The sequence below is a fragment of the Chiloscyllium punctatum genome, chromosome 17, assembly GCF_047496795.1.
Source record: "Chiloscyllium punctatum isolate Juve2018m chromosome 17, sChiPun1.3, whole genome shotgun sequence".
In the NCBI taxonomy this organism is placed as follows: Eukaryota; Metazoa; Chordata; class Chondrichthyes; order Orectolobiformes; family Hemiscylliidae; genus Chiloscyllium; species Chiloscyllium punctatum.
This window is the reverse complement of record NC_092755.1, coordinates 47,209,008-47,223,971: the sequence shown is the minus strand read 5'-3', so window position 1 is coordinate 47,223,971 and position 14,964 is coordinate 47,209,008. Positions and strand designations below refer to the sequence as shown.

At 45.0% G+C, this 14,964-nt stretch overlaps 1 protein-coding gene across 3 annotated transcripts in view; it reads left to right on the top strand.

Annotated features, from left to right (window-relative positions):
* The window catches only part of LOC140487800 (protein PML-like), a 40,388-nt gene that overhangs the window by 13,227 nt on the left and 12,197 nt on the right, over window positions 1-14,964 (top strand). For 2 of the 3 annotated variants that reach the window (XM_072587064.1, XM_072587066.1), the window contains exons 5-7: window positions 927-1,092; window positions 5,432-5,643; window positions 7,456-7,669. In XM_072587064.1, coding sequence (XP_072443165.1) covers window positions 927-1,092; window positions 5,432-5,643; window positions 7,456-7,669 — 592 coding nt within the window. The remainder of the gene's footprint in view (window positions 1-926; window positions 1,093-5,431; window positions 5,644-7,455; window positions 7,670-14,964) is intronic. The other variant, XM_072587065.1, reaches the window with a different exon arrangement.

Below are 14,964 nucleotides of genomic sequence, written 5' to 3'. Positions count from 1 at the left end.
ACCAATTAATTTCCAGTCTGACAACCAATTCTCAATCCATGTCAGTATCTTACCCATATTTGAATTTTGCCTGTCTAGCCTCTTATGTAGGACATAAACAAAATAAAAACTTGCTTGAAATTCCAATGCACCACATCCACTGGTTCTCAATTATCTAGTTACGTCTTCAAAGAACTGTATTATGAAAGTTAGAGTCGCATGCTGACTGTGTCTAAGGCTGTTAGTATCGTCTGCTTTGGGTCAGGGGCCAGTTTGGCAATAGCTGCTGTGTGTGTGTGGGTATATTTGTGTGCAAGTACCAAACTTCACCCTGGGAGTCTTAATCTTTATTAATTCATTTATGGGATGAGGACGTCACTGGCTATACCAGTGTTTATTGTCCAATCCTAAAATTAAGCATCAACCACAGTGCTGTGGGTCTGGAGTCATGTGTAGGCCAGGCCAGGTAAAGATGGCAGTTTCCTTCCCTGAACGACATGAGTGAACCACACAAGTTTTTTTCATGACAATCGACAGTGGTCTCATGGTCATCATTAGAGTTTCAATTCCAGCTTTTTATTGAATTCAAATTTCACCGTCTTCTATGGTAGGTTGGATTTGAACCCGGGTCCCCAGACCATTACCCAGGTGTCTGGAATAACAGTGCAGTGATAATACTACGAGACCATTGCCTCCCCCACCATCATGCATCCTTGCGTGAATTCTCTGAGCTACGACAGTAAGGGAAGAAGCTTCAATGTTCCTTCTATTACATGACTAATTAGGAATCCTCACCACTGTTCTCCAGTTTTACTCTGCATTGGCTTTACCACCACAAAGGAGCAGGCTAGTGCCTTTATAACATTCCGGCCTCAGGAGAGAGGGCTCTTGACACAGTGATTCCAATAGTACCTGTAGATTTTTTTTTACTGTTGTCCTGTTACCAGGACTCATTTTCAAGTCATGACCAGGACAGATCTTCAACAGAAGAGAGCCCAGCTAACCTGATCCGCCCAGCCAACTTCCTGATCCATCCAGGAGCTGAAGGGATACTCAGAGCAACTGCTAGCAGCACCGATGAGTTTGAGTTTGAGAATGTGATGTCACCAAACAGTAAGTATCTCTCTTTTTTTAACATCCTTGTAAACCACATGTCTGACCTACAGTGGGGTATTATTTATGAATGTAAAGAATGTAGGAGTCGGCCACTCAGCCCTTTGAGCCTGTTCTGCCACTTAGGCGAGATTCTGGCTGCTTTTGTATTTAACACCATATTCCTGCTGTAGCCACATTATTCTTGAAGTTTTTAATGTTAGAAATCTATGACCTTCCATGTCCCTCTGTGTGATAGCGAATTCCAAAGATTCCCCTCCCTCTAGTCAAGTTTTTCCTCCTCTCAGTTTTAAATGGTCTTCCCTTTATTCTGCAAGAGTGTCTCATTCTTAACCCCCTCAGTCAGGTGAAACATCCTTCTTATATTGATCTTGTCTATCCCTGTAAGAATGTTGGATGTTTTGAATGAGATCCTCTCCTTCAGAACTCTGGAGCTGGTAAGCCCGAGAATTTCCTGCTCATGAGGGAATTGGGACAGAAACAATAGATACTTTTAAAAAAGAAATTGGATGAGCACTTGAAACAAATAAAAGGGGGAACTATCATAAGGAAGCAGTTGAAAGGGAACATCTGCAGGGTAATGAGGGAAGGAGTGGGATGAATTGAATCACCCTTTTTCAAGTGCTGATTCAGGCACAGTGGGGTTGCTCTTGTGCTATACACAGTGTAAGGATATGGGGTAGGCTATGTAGGACTGAGATCAGAAATTTCTTCACCCAGAGAGTGGTGAGCCCGTAATGTTCTCTGCTGCGGTAAGCAGTTGAGGCCAAATCAGAAGGAAAGGGTTAAAGGTTATAGCTTTTAGGACTAAAGGGATCAAAGGGTATGGGGAGAAAGGAGGATTGGGGGGCTGAGTTGAATGATCAGCCAAGATCAGGGTGAATGGTCTACTCTTATTCTCTCTGTTTCTGTGTTTATTTGTATAATTTAATGATTTTTCTCGTGTACCCTGGTATGCTCTTTCCTTGGGTTCACGCGCCCCTAAGAACTGTGTCACCTTCAAAACACGAAATCTTCTCAGGTTGATAGGAAGGAGGCCGTGTTTAATTCCGGCTGGTGCCAGTGTGTGCTGACCCTAGTAAAGTTTCATGGCCTGGTTCACTGACAGGCACCTAGTGGCTGCTCAGGCAAAGCAGCAGCATAATGCTCTGCAATAGCCTGGCTGAAGGTCCTCTGTCCGAAGGTGGGAAGTATTTTAGGATAGATTTCCCTGCCTTTTAGGTGGCCTCGTTCAATTGTACTGAGTGAGGATTTGCTCTGGCTCCCCTGTGCCATTTCTGCTAAGTGGAAGACTTTAGCACATTTAGATTTCTCTGTTAGGTCACTGAGAAATCTTAGTGATTCCTGCCCCGGGTGTCTGGTTCAATCTTGCACTTTCTCTGATCCATCTCCATTCCTACCCTTTAAGTGGACAGGAAAGCCATCTCCATATCCATTTTAAGGGTGGGATCTTATCTTCAGTAAGTTTCCCATTGGAGGTCAGGTTCTGATACAAGATCAGACCTGGCTCCTGTTTCCTGCCTCTGTGTCAAAGATCCAGGCCAAGGCATTTCAACTCATTTGTGCAAAAATAACTATTCACCCTGTCACCCATATTAGAAACCGTTTTCCTCCACTCTGTTAAAACTTCTCATGATTTTGAACATCCCTAAACCCTCGTCATGAATCAAACCAATCCCAGTCTCTCTCTACAGAGCTGAATTCCATAATTCCTCCACCACTTATTAAACTGTCTCCAAGGCTGTGATGGTCTTCTCAAATAACCATGCCCAAAAATTAACACCACCTTCATCAAAGAGCTCAATCAAATGTGCCAACCTGATTTTCCTGTTTTAAGGAAAAAAGATCCTTAGTTTAAATAATGACTCCATATACTTCCAACTGGCAGTTTATTTGTCACAAGTTTTCAAAAAGAATTGTTCATGGGATGTGTTGCTGGTGATCTCTAATTTCAATTCCAAAGTGGTGGTGACTTTCACGAATCATTGCTGTCCATTTGGTGTAGGTTTACCCACAATGCTGTTAGGGAGAGAGTTCCACGTTCTGGACCCAGCAACAGTGAAGGCGATATATTTCAAAGTTGGGCGAGTGTGCAACTTGGAGGGGAGCTTGGTAGTGTTGCTAAGTGTCTGCTGGCTTTACAATCGAGGCCACAGGTTTGGAGGGAGCTGTTAAATAAGATTTTCAGAGAAACAGAATACTTTGCTCAGTTTGGGTTCTGCCAGGTCCACTCCCCTCATGTAAAAGCAAAATACTGTGGATGTTGGAAATCTGGAATAAATACAGAAAGTGCTGGGGAAACCCAGCGGTTCTGGTAGCATCTGTGAAGAGTGAGGAAAAAACACAATTACTATTTCAAGTCTAGAATGACTTCTGTGTGGAACTGCTTCTCGCCAAGATTCTACACTCAACACTTGTAGTTATAGATTGTTGAGTATGCTTCAGCCTTATTCTTTGCTCTCATGTGCTAGGCTCCTCCATCATTGAGGATGGAGATATTTGTGAAACCACCTCCAATGAGCTATTTAATTGTCCTCCACCATTCATGACTAGATGTGACAGGACTGCAGAGCTTAGATCTGATCTGTTGGTTGTAGGATTGCTTAGTCTTGTCTGTCACTTGTTGCGTATGCTGCATTGTCCCAGGTATGCCTGGTGCTGCTGCTGGCATGCCCTCATTCTGTTTCTTGAACCAGGTTGACTGTCTAGATTGATGGTAATGGTTGAGTGGGGGATAGAGAATCATAGAGTCATACAGTATGGAAGCAGACCCATCGGTTCCAACTAGTCCTCACACCGACCATGTTCCCAAACTAAACCAGTGCCACCTGCCTGTGTTTGGCCCATATCCCTCAATCTTTCCTACCTGAGAATGTACCCAAATATCTTTTAAATGTTGTATCTGTACCTGCATCCACCACTTCCTCTGGTGGTTAATTCCACACAAACCACTCTGTGTAAAAGAGTTGTTCCTCATGTCCTTTTTTAAAATTTTTCTCCTCTCACCTTAAAAATGTGTCCTATAACAGGCTGACCAGAACCTGCACACAGTACAGCAGAAGAGGCTTCACCAATGTCCTGTACAACCTCAACATGACGTCCCAACTCCTATACTTCAAGTCTGAGCAATAAGCATTAGTGTACTAAATGCCTTCTTAAACATCCAGTCTACGTGTGATGCAACTTTCAAAGAATTATGTACCTGAACCCCGGGTGTCTCCACTCTGCAACATCACCAGGGCATCCGATTTTAATTGAATAAGTCCTGCCCTTGTTTGTTTTTTACCACAATGTGACACCTCACATTTCCAAACTAATCAGCAAGCCCTGTAGAGACTGCTGCTGCACACCATCCACATCTTTTCCCTCCTCCACTGCCTGGGCACGCCTTGGTGTGCCACATGCCACCAGGTGGTGGGGATCCCCAGTGGAGGGCTCTCTAATGTGGGAGTCCTTTCACTTTGATGTATTCAAAGTCTGTCCCATTTAACATGATCCAACATGGTGGAAGATATTCTCAGTGTGAAGGCAGACCTTGCCTCCCCAAGGACTGTGAAGTGGTCACTCTTACCGATGCTGTCACGGACAGACACATTTGTGGCATTTCCCTTTTTGTTCGGTTCCCTTACTACCTGCTGCAGGACCAATCTGGGCCCAAGCCTTGGTGGTGCACTTTGGAATTCTGGATGGGGAATTCCATTCTGGAGCCTCGCCACCTGCCATGTTTCCTCCAAGTTGTTCAACATGGAGTAACACTGATTCTTCAACCAAGGGAGGAAGGTACATGGTAATCAGCAGGAGGTTTCCTTGCCCATGTCTGACCTGATATACCACAAGACTTCATGGAATCTGGAGTCAGTGTTGAGGACTGCTGACTGTATACCACTTTGCTGTCACCTCTGCCTAGTCTGTCCTGACAGTGGAACAGGATATCTCCAGGGATGGTGATAGTAGTGTCTGAAACATTATAAGGTATGATTCCATGAGTGTGACTGTTTAGCTGGACTCAGCTGTGAGACAGCTCTCCCAGTTTTGGCACAAGTTTCTAGCTAAGAAGGACATTGCAGGGTTTACAGAGCTATGTTTGCCGTTGTTGTTTACAGTGCCAAGTTGTCCACCTTCTAGCGATCGTAGCCAGGCCATTTCAGAGGGCAGTTGAGCATCATCTACATTGTTGTGGGTCTGGAGTCACGTAGGCCAGACCAGGTCAGAATGACAGACTTCCATAGGACAAATGACAGTGGTTACAAGGTCACCATCAGTACACATGTCTTCAATCTCTACAAAGGCATTGCTCAAGGCTGCACTTGTAATGAGCTGTTCTTATCTCTTCGTGTAGGCTGTTCGCAAGGTGCACACCCAGGACAGAGTGACTCAATGGACTTTCTCAGACTGCCATTCACAAGAACGGTAGGACAACTGGAGGGGGCAGGAGAGGAAGAGGAGAGATCTGAGCAGACTTTGATTCCAGGTCCTGGCTGCAGTGCATCAGTAAATGACGTGTGTCCAAGTGGACGTTCCTTCCCAAGCAAATTCATGGAGAAGCACCAGGTATTAACTTTATCCTTCGAGTGTGCCTCCCTGGAATCCGAGAATAAGCAGCAGAGTCTGACTGTGGGAGGGATTTGTACCACTCAGAATATCATGAAGCCAGTGTCCACTATCTGCAGGGAAAGCTTTATGGTGAGGAGAAAGACTGAACACCCAGTGGCATTCTCGAGGTGGGACTGCAATGGTAGTGTCAGTCCAGAGACCAGGCTACTCTTGTGGAGACACTGGTTCAAATCCTATCATGGCAGCTGGTGAAATTTCATCACAAATAATGAATTGGGAATAAAAAAAATTAGTCACAAGCTATAATGTATTGATATAAAGACCTATCTGGTTCACAAATGTCCTATGGGGGGAGGGGAAAAAAAATCCACTTTCCATTACCTGGTCTGGCCTACATGTGACTCCAAACCCACAGCAAGGTGGTTGAATCTGAAATGGCTGAGCAGGACACTCCGTTCAAGGGCAGTTAGGGAAGGGGACCAAATGATAGTCATGTCAGTGATACCCACATCCCCTAATTAAAGGAAGTAAAGCACCAAAGCTCTGCAAAACATGGACCATTGCTGTCAGTTTGGAAAGGATAGGCAATATTCCTCTGGAAAGTGCAGTGACCATGGGCTGCAGTGACTCAGTGACAGTGGACTGTGCATGTACAGCTCATTAGAATTCCAGCCATGGAGACTGGGATCACGTGCCCCCAGATAGTCCGACAAGGTGCCTCCTTCTCAAAGTGGCTGCACCCTCGCCCACACCAGCCGTACAGTGTCTGACAGCAAGAGGGCAGTGCAATTAGTGTCTCACAACCAAGTGTCAGAGCTCTGTGGTCTTTCTGCACCCAGTGAGTCACAGTCATGACCTTGCTGGGAAGAGCAATAGTTGTTGCTCGGAGACCACTTCAGCCCGGTTCATGGTTCACAATTAAACCAATCAGCAAAGTCAACCAGAGGGTGGGTATAGATCAGCCCTGTTTTTTTTTGTGTGACCTGAATAATACTGACCCTCTTTGAGGTTACAATGCTGTTTTCTTCTGGTGAGTAAATGGTTCACAAATTGTCAGCTCTGAAAACAGGAAGCACTGCCAATAGTGAGCGTCCACTTGAATGGAGGCTGGGCTGTAGGAGTAGGTGTTGTTCATCAAAATAGTTCTCACTCATTTCAAGGGAATGTTGCTGGCCATGAAAGATCTTATTGCCGATCTGATGGGGGGATCTTTTCCTGACTTCCACAGCAGGAATCCATTGTGTCTATCATGATCTCTGGATGTGTCAAAGCCATTAACACCAGTGTTTTATGTGTGAAGTATAGTTATTGTTGCAGTCAAGTTTTGAATGGAAAACTTTGACAAATAGCCAATGTGATAGTAATCAGAAACTCTATTTTTGGGACTTTCCTGACGTACAAATCTTAGCCTTGAGGAAACTAGAGCTAACCTTCCTGCTTTCCTTTGAAATAGTATCATGGGGTGTTTTGTATCTACTTGAGAGGGCAAATGGGATCTCCGTTTAGTGTCTGCTCTTAAGTCTCCTGTAATACTGCACTGGATCGTCAGTTTTGAATGTGCTTTGGTCTCCAGAGTGGGCCTCGAAGTCATGATCTTGAGAGTATCACCATTGAGCCAAGTTGGAGCATAGTTTCTGTTAATGGGCCAGGACTGATTAAGGCCGCTGAATAGAGCCCTGGTCCCTCCACTGGAATTTACTGCGCAGCTGAAAGGGGAATGAAGCCCTCTAAATGAGCAATGAGTTGGAAGCACTGGTTAATGAGGTCACAGGTTTTGCCTGACACTGAGCTCATTTTCTTTTCCCACAGAAAGTTCCAGACAAACAGCAGGGCAAACAATTGTGGTCACCGAAGGATGGCAAAGTGCCAAGTGCCAAAAAGCAGTGCCTGCACTCTGAACATAATTATAGTGTGAAGTTTGCCTCTGATAGCCAACCTGAACTTCTGGTCCAGAGCAACATGGAATGGACCATGCTGAAAACTTCCCCTGAAGTTGATAAGGATCCCTGGCGACTGCCAGCAGGTTAGGATGCAAGGTGTCTATGTTTCATTGTGAGGCAATGATTGTAAAGCACATTCCACTGGCTACTATGCATATCTTCTAGTGTTCAGTAAAGAGTTATAAAGGAAGTCCCACTCCCATAAGAATAAAGTATCCAAGGCTGATGTAGCATGGGACTAGATTAAGAGTAAAACTACCTCTACTCTCTCTCTGAAACTAAAAGTAAAGGTCCCTTGATCAATACTGCCCCCATCAAACACTCATGGTACTGCATGGGTTAGATACAAAGAAAAGCTTTCTCTGCAATGTCCCCATCTGCCACACTCAGGCCAATTGTAAAATGAGATTAGATGCAGAGAAAAGCTCCTTCCATACTGTCACCATCAAACCCTCTCGGGACAAGTGCAGAATGGGGTTAGATATAGCGTAGTACTCTGCCTACGTAACTCACAACAAACACTTTGTTGGGAGGTGGCTGATGAGCAGAAATGTGGGGGCATACATATCAGTAAAGCACTAGCAGGATGTTTGTATTTATTTTGGAATGATGAAGTCTGAGGGGTGGTCTGATTGAGATCTTTACAATGAACTGTTTGGAGAGGAGAGATGTAAATAAAATGCTTTACTTTGTGAGGAATAGAATAACTAGTGGCCCTCCAGTATAAGGTAGTCACCAAGAAATCCAATCCTTTTGGGACTTTGAAAGAATCTTTATCAAGTGAGTTATGAGAATGTAGAATGTTGTACCATGGGAAATGTTTGAAGTGAATGGTATGAAGATATTTAAGGGGAAGCTAGATCAATGTATGAAGGGGAATAAGAGGTTATGATGACAAATGATGAAAAATGGGAGGAGTCAGACATCAGAAAGGACTGGTTAGGTTGGCTTGTTTCTATACTGTGTATGCTATGTAGTGTACCATGTAGCTGGATTGAATAAAACAGAAATTCACAGTCACTTGTGGATGTGGTGAGGTTCAGCATTTGCACCTGCTAGCTTGCCTCTAGTTGATGTAATATCCTTGCCCATTCATGGGCCCTCATGGGGTGTCTCTCTGCTAGTGCAGTTCCATTCAATGGACAAAATGACTAATACCTTTCCAATCTGTGGAGAGACAAACAGTTAATGTTTCACATTGGTTGCCCTTAGTCCGAAGTGGCAAAGGTTAGATATTTTAACAGTTTTAAGTAAAGTATGATGGGAGGTGGGAACCACCAGATGGGAATTTCTGTGAAATAAAATGACAAAAACAAGTAATGAGACCAGTACTAGAAACAGAAGAGACGGAAATGGAAATTGTTGTACCACCAAGACTGTTGCCATCAAAAATAGTGGTGGCATGGTGGCTCAGTGGTTAACACTGCTGCCTTTCAACGCCAGGAACCTGGGTTTGATTCCAGCCTCTGGTGACTGTCAGCGGGGACTTTGCACATTCTATTCATATCTGCCTGGGTTTCATCTCATGGTCATAAGATGTGCCGGTTAGGTGGATTAGCCGTGCTAAATTACCTATAATGATCAGGATTATAGGTGAGCAAGTGCGAGGTCTTGCACTTTGGCAAAAAGAATAAAAGCATGGACTACTTTCTAAATGGTGAGAAAATTAATAAAGCCAAAGCACAAAGGGATCTGGGAGTGCTAGTCGAGGATTCTCTAAAGGTCAACATGCAGGTTGAGTCTGTGATTAAGAAAGCGAATGCAATGTTGCCTCAAATCTCAATAGGGTTGGAATATAAAAGCAGGGATGTACTACTAAGACTTTATAAAGCTCTGGTTAGGCCCCATTTGGAGTACTGTGTCCAGTTTTGGTCCCCACACCTCAGGAAGGACATATTGGCACTGGAACGTGTCCAGCGGAGATTCACACGGATGATCCCTGGAATGACAGGTCTCGCATATGAGGAACGGCTGAGGATACTGGGATTGTATTCGTTGGAGTTTAGAAGATTAAGGGGAGATCTAATAGAGACGTACAAAATAATACATGGCTTTGAAAAGGTGGATGCTAGAAAATTGTTTCTGTTAGGCGAGGAGACTAGGACCCGTGGACACAGCCTTAGAATTAGAGGGGGTCATTTCAGAACAGAAATGCGGAGACATTTCTTCAGCCAGAGAGTGGTGGGCCTGTGGAATTCATTGCCACGGAGTGCAGTGGAAGCCGGGACGCTAAATGTCTTCAAGGCCGAGATTGATAGGTTCTTGTTGTCTAGAGGAATTAAGGGCTACGGGGAGAATGCTGGCAAGTGGAGCTGAAATGCGCATCAGCCATGATTGAATGGCGGAGTGGACTCGATGGGCCGAATGGCCTTACTTCCACTCCTATGTCTTATGGTCTTATAGGATGTCTAGGTTAGGTGGATTAGCCATGCCAAATGCAGGGTTACAGGGGTAGGGTGGTGGGTGGGTGGATGGATGCTTTTCAGAGACTCTGTGTGGACTCGATGGGCTGAATGCCCTGCTTCCACACTGTAGGGATTCTATGAAACAAAGCAGAAGCTGCTTTAAAGTTGTTGAACTGAATGTTGAGTCTGGATGGATTTAAGTGCCAAATTGAAAGATGAGATGCTGTTTTCATTGAGCTTATTTGGAGCACTGTAACAGACCGAGGACAGAGAGGTTCGAGTGGAGTGCAGAACTAAAATAATGAAACTGGAATTGCAATGGGGTGATGTTGCAGACTATTTCACAAAGTAATCTCGTGACCTGCAACTAGTCTTCTCAGTTTGTGGGTGGCACAGTGGTTAGCGCTGCTGCCTCACAGCGCCAGAGTTCAATTTCCGCCTCAGGCGACTGACTGTGTGGAGTTTGCACGTACTCCCCGTGTCTGCGTGGGTTTCCTCCGGGTGCTCCGGTTTCCTTCCACAGTCACAAAGATGTGCAGGTCAGGTGAATTGGCCACGCTAAATCGTCCGTAGTGTTAGGTAAGGGGTAAATGTAGGGGTATGGGTGGGTTGCGCTTCGGCGGGTCAGTTGGATTTGTTGGGTCGAAGGGCCTGTTTCCACACTGTAAGTAATCTTACAAAAAAAATCTAAAAAAGTAGAGCAGTTCACAGTGCGAGCAGCAAATTCAGTCCACCAGATTAAAGGTAGTTGACCACTGTTTCACCTATAATGGGGATTGGCTGTTTCAGAATGTGGGGTGTAATGGTAATGATACAGGTCGTTCTGTTATAATGCATGTTTCATCAGCGCGATTTTGCGGTGATGTGTTTGACGAATAGGGCACACTGTTTCTAAAGTGCAGACTTTAAAATGTCTGTTGGCATTAATAAAATTACAATGCCAATGCTTTAAGTGCTGTTTCTAAAGCATGATTTTTCAATAATGCAGGGTTGCACAAGAACACAGCCATCAAGTTATAGTAGAACTCTGTACTGAACTCAAAATCCAGACAGGCCTGTTTGAAACCCTCCACCATGAAGTTTGATTAATAAAAGTGTAGAATCAAACTAGTCTGAGCCATGGTGACCATTACTCAATCGTCCACTGTTGTGAAAACCCATCAGATTCACTTAAATCCTTTTAGGAAAGGCAATCTGCCAACCTTACACACTGGCTGACATATGACTCTAAACCCACAGTAAACTCAGTTTGAGGGCAATTAGGGAAGGGCAACAAATTCTGACACTGTGACATAATCTGCAAAGTAACACCCACAATCCAAGACAATAAATTGTGTTTGGAACTTTGAGAAGGAGATATATAGTAACAAATTATATTTTTCTGCAATTGTTTAAAAGTCTTTCAAACTTTTAATATGTAATCAAAGATTCCCTACAGTGTGGAAACAGGCCGTTTGGCCCAACCAGTCCACACCAACTGTTGGAAGAGTAACCCACCCAGATCCATTCCCCTACCCGATTGCTCTCCTTTACCCCTGATGACTGCACCTAACCTACACATCCCTGAACACATTGGCAATTTAGCATGGCCAATTCACCTAACCTGCACATCTTTGGACTGTGGGAGGAAACTGGGACACCGAGAGGAGGGTGTGGAGAATGTGCAAACTCTACACAGACAGTTGCCTGAGGCTGGAATTGAACCAGGGTCCCTGGTGCTATGAGGCAGCAGTGCTAACTACTGAGCCACCATGCCATAATCTTGCATTAAACATGGTATATGGTACAGTCAAACACTGGTCCTGAAGGCTCTGCATGCTGTTAGACCTTATTGATTTACTTGTGGGTATGTGGGTGTCCCTTGCTGGTCAGCATTTATTGCCCGTCTCTGACTGTCCTTGAGAAGGTGATGAGCTGCCACCTTGAACTGCTGCAGGTCCATGTGCTATAGATTGATCCACAATATCCTTGGGGAATTCCAGGATTTTGATTCAGCGATAATGAAGGAATGGTGGTTATATTTCCCAGTTAGGATGGTGATTGGCTTGGAAGGGAGCTTGCTGTTCCCATGTATCTGCTGCCCTGATCCTTAAAGATGGAAGAGGTTGAGAGTTTAGAAGGTGTTGTCTAAGGTTATAGAGTTATAGAGTCATAGAGATGTACAGCATGGAAACAGACCTGTCTGTGCCGACCAGATATCCCAACCCAATCTAGTCCCATCTGCCAGCACCCGGCCCATATCCCTCTAAACCCTTCCTATCCATATACCCATCCAAATGCCTCTTAAATGTTGTAATTGTACCAGCCTCCACCACTTCCTCTGACAGCTCATTCCATACACGTACCACCCTCTGTGTGAAAAAGTTGCCCTATAGGTCTCTCATATCTTTCCCCTCTCACCCTCAACCTATGCCCTCTAGTTCTGGACTCCCCAACCCCAGGGAAAAGACTTTGTCTATTTATCCTGTCCATGCCTCTCATAATGTTGTAAACCTCTATAAGGTCACCCCTCAGCCTCTGACGCTCCAGGGAAAACAGCCCCAGCCTGTTCAGCCTCTCCCTGTTGCTCAGATCCTTCAACCCTGGCAACATCCTTGTAAATCTTTTCTGAACCCTTTCAAATTTCACAACATCTTTCCGATAGGAAGGAGACCAGAGTTGCACGCAATATTCCAACAGTGGCCTAACCAATGTCCTGTACAGCCACACCATGACCTCCCAACTCCTGTACTCAATACTCTGACCAATAAAGGAAAGCATACCAAACGCTGCCTTCACTATCCTATCTACTTGCGACTCCACTTTCAAAGAGCTATGAACCTGCACTCCAAGGTCTTTATTCAGCAACACTCCCTAAGACCTTAACATTAGGTGTATAATATTGACCCCCATACCAGTCAATCCTGCCCTGGGGAAAAGTCTCTGGCTATTGACTGTATCCATGCCTCTCATTATCTTGTATATCTCGATCAGGTCACCTCTCTTCCTCCTTTCCAGAGAGAAATGCCCAAGCTTAGTCAAAATCTCTTCATAAGACAAATCCTCCAGCCCAGGCCGCATCCTGGTAAACCTTCTTTGCACCCTCTCCAAAGTCTCTGTATTTTTCCTATAGTAGGACAACCAAAACTGGACACAATATTCCAAGTGTCGTCTCGCCAGGTACTTTCAGATCTGTAGCAAAACCTCGCAGCTCTGGAACTTGATCCCCTGTTAATGAAAACCAAAACACCATATGCTTTCTTAACAACCCTATCCACTTGGGTGGCAATTTTGAGGGATCTATGTAGTTGAACATCAAGATCCCTCTGTTCCTCCACACTGCCAAGAATCCTGTCTTTAATCCTATATTCAGCATTCAAGTTTGACCTTCTAAAATTCATCACTTCCATTTATCCAGGTTGAACCCCGTTTGCCATTTCTCAGCCCAGCTCTGCATCCTGTCTATGTCGCACTGCAGGCTGCAGTAGCCCTTGATACTATCAAAGGTACCTCCAACTTTTTGTGTCATCTGCAAATTTACTAATCCACCCCTCAACCTGCCCCTCACAAAGCCATACTGACTGCCTTTAATCCCACTATGCTTTTCCAAATAGTCATAAGTCCTATCCCTCAGAATCCTTTCCAAAACCGTGCTGACCAGAGATGTAAGACTGACTGGTCTGCAGTTGTCAGGGATTTCCCTATTCCCCTTCTTGAAAAGAGGAACAACATTCATCTCTCTCCAATCCTCCAGTGAGATTCCTGTGGAGTGTGAGGAAGCAAAGATCTTCGGCAGTGGCTTAGCAACCTCCTTTCTTGCTTCCCGGAGCAGCCTAGGATAAATCTGGTCTGGCCCTGGGGATTTATCAATCTTAATGTTTGTCCACATTTCCAGCACATCAACTTCATCAATCTTGATCTGTTCAAACCTGTATCCCAGCTCCTCAAAGTTCTCATTCACAACAAGGTCCCTTTCCTTAGTGAAAGCCGAAGCAAAAAAAACTCATTTAGGGCTTCCCCTATCTGCTCAAACTCCACACACAAGTTCCCTATGCTATCCCTGACCGGCCTTACCTTCTCCCTGATCATTCTCTTATTCCTCACATATGAGTAGAATGCCTTTAGATTCTCCCTAATCCTTCCTGTGAAGTCTTTCTCATGCCCCCTCCTGGCTCTCCTCAGTCCATTTGAGCTCCTTTCGAGCAAGCCTGTAATCTTCTAAAGCTGTGCTAGATCCTTGCATCCTGCACCTTATGTAAGCTGCTGCCTTCCTTTTGATGAGAAGCTCCTCTGTTCTCGTCATCCAAGGTTAATCTTATCCTTTCTTACCTGTCTCAGAGGAACAAATTTGTGCATCACTTGCAACACCTGCTCCTTAAACAGTCTCCACATGCACTTTGTGGAACAATTGCTTCCAGTCTGTACTTCCCATCTCCTGTCTGATAGTGTCTTACAGCCCAAGCTTGGATATTGTGCAGATCGTTTTGCATTTAGGAATGTGATAGGTAGATGAAGATGGGCGTGATAGTGATAGGGTGGAGCAGATAGGTTGAAAGGAAAATGGACAGTTCAAGAGGGCAGTGCTGAGTTGGACGATTGGATCTGGGATAAGGTTGGGGGAGGGGAGATGAGGAAACTGGTGAAATCCATGTGGTTGGAGGGTCCCAAGGTGGAAGATGAGGCGTCTTCCTTCAGGCGTCTGGTGGCTAGAATTTGGTAGTGGTGGAGGCTCAGGACTTGCATGTCCTTGGTGGAGTGGGTGGGATTGAAGTGTTTGGCCACAGGGTTGTTTAGTGCGCATGTCCCAGCGATGTTCTCTGAAATGGTCCACTAGCAGAACACCTCTGTGACACAAGCACGAAACAACCCCACCGCCCTGTGGCCAAACACTTCAACTCCCCCTCCCACTCTGCCAAGGACATGGAAATCCTGGGTTGCCTAAGCCAAATTCCAGCCACCTGACACCTGGAGGAAGCATGCCTCATCTTCTGCCT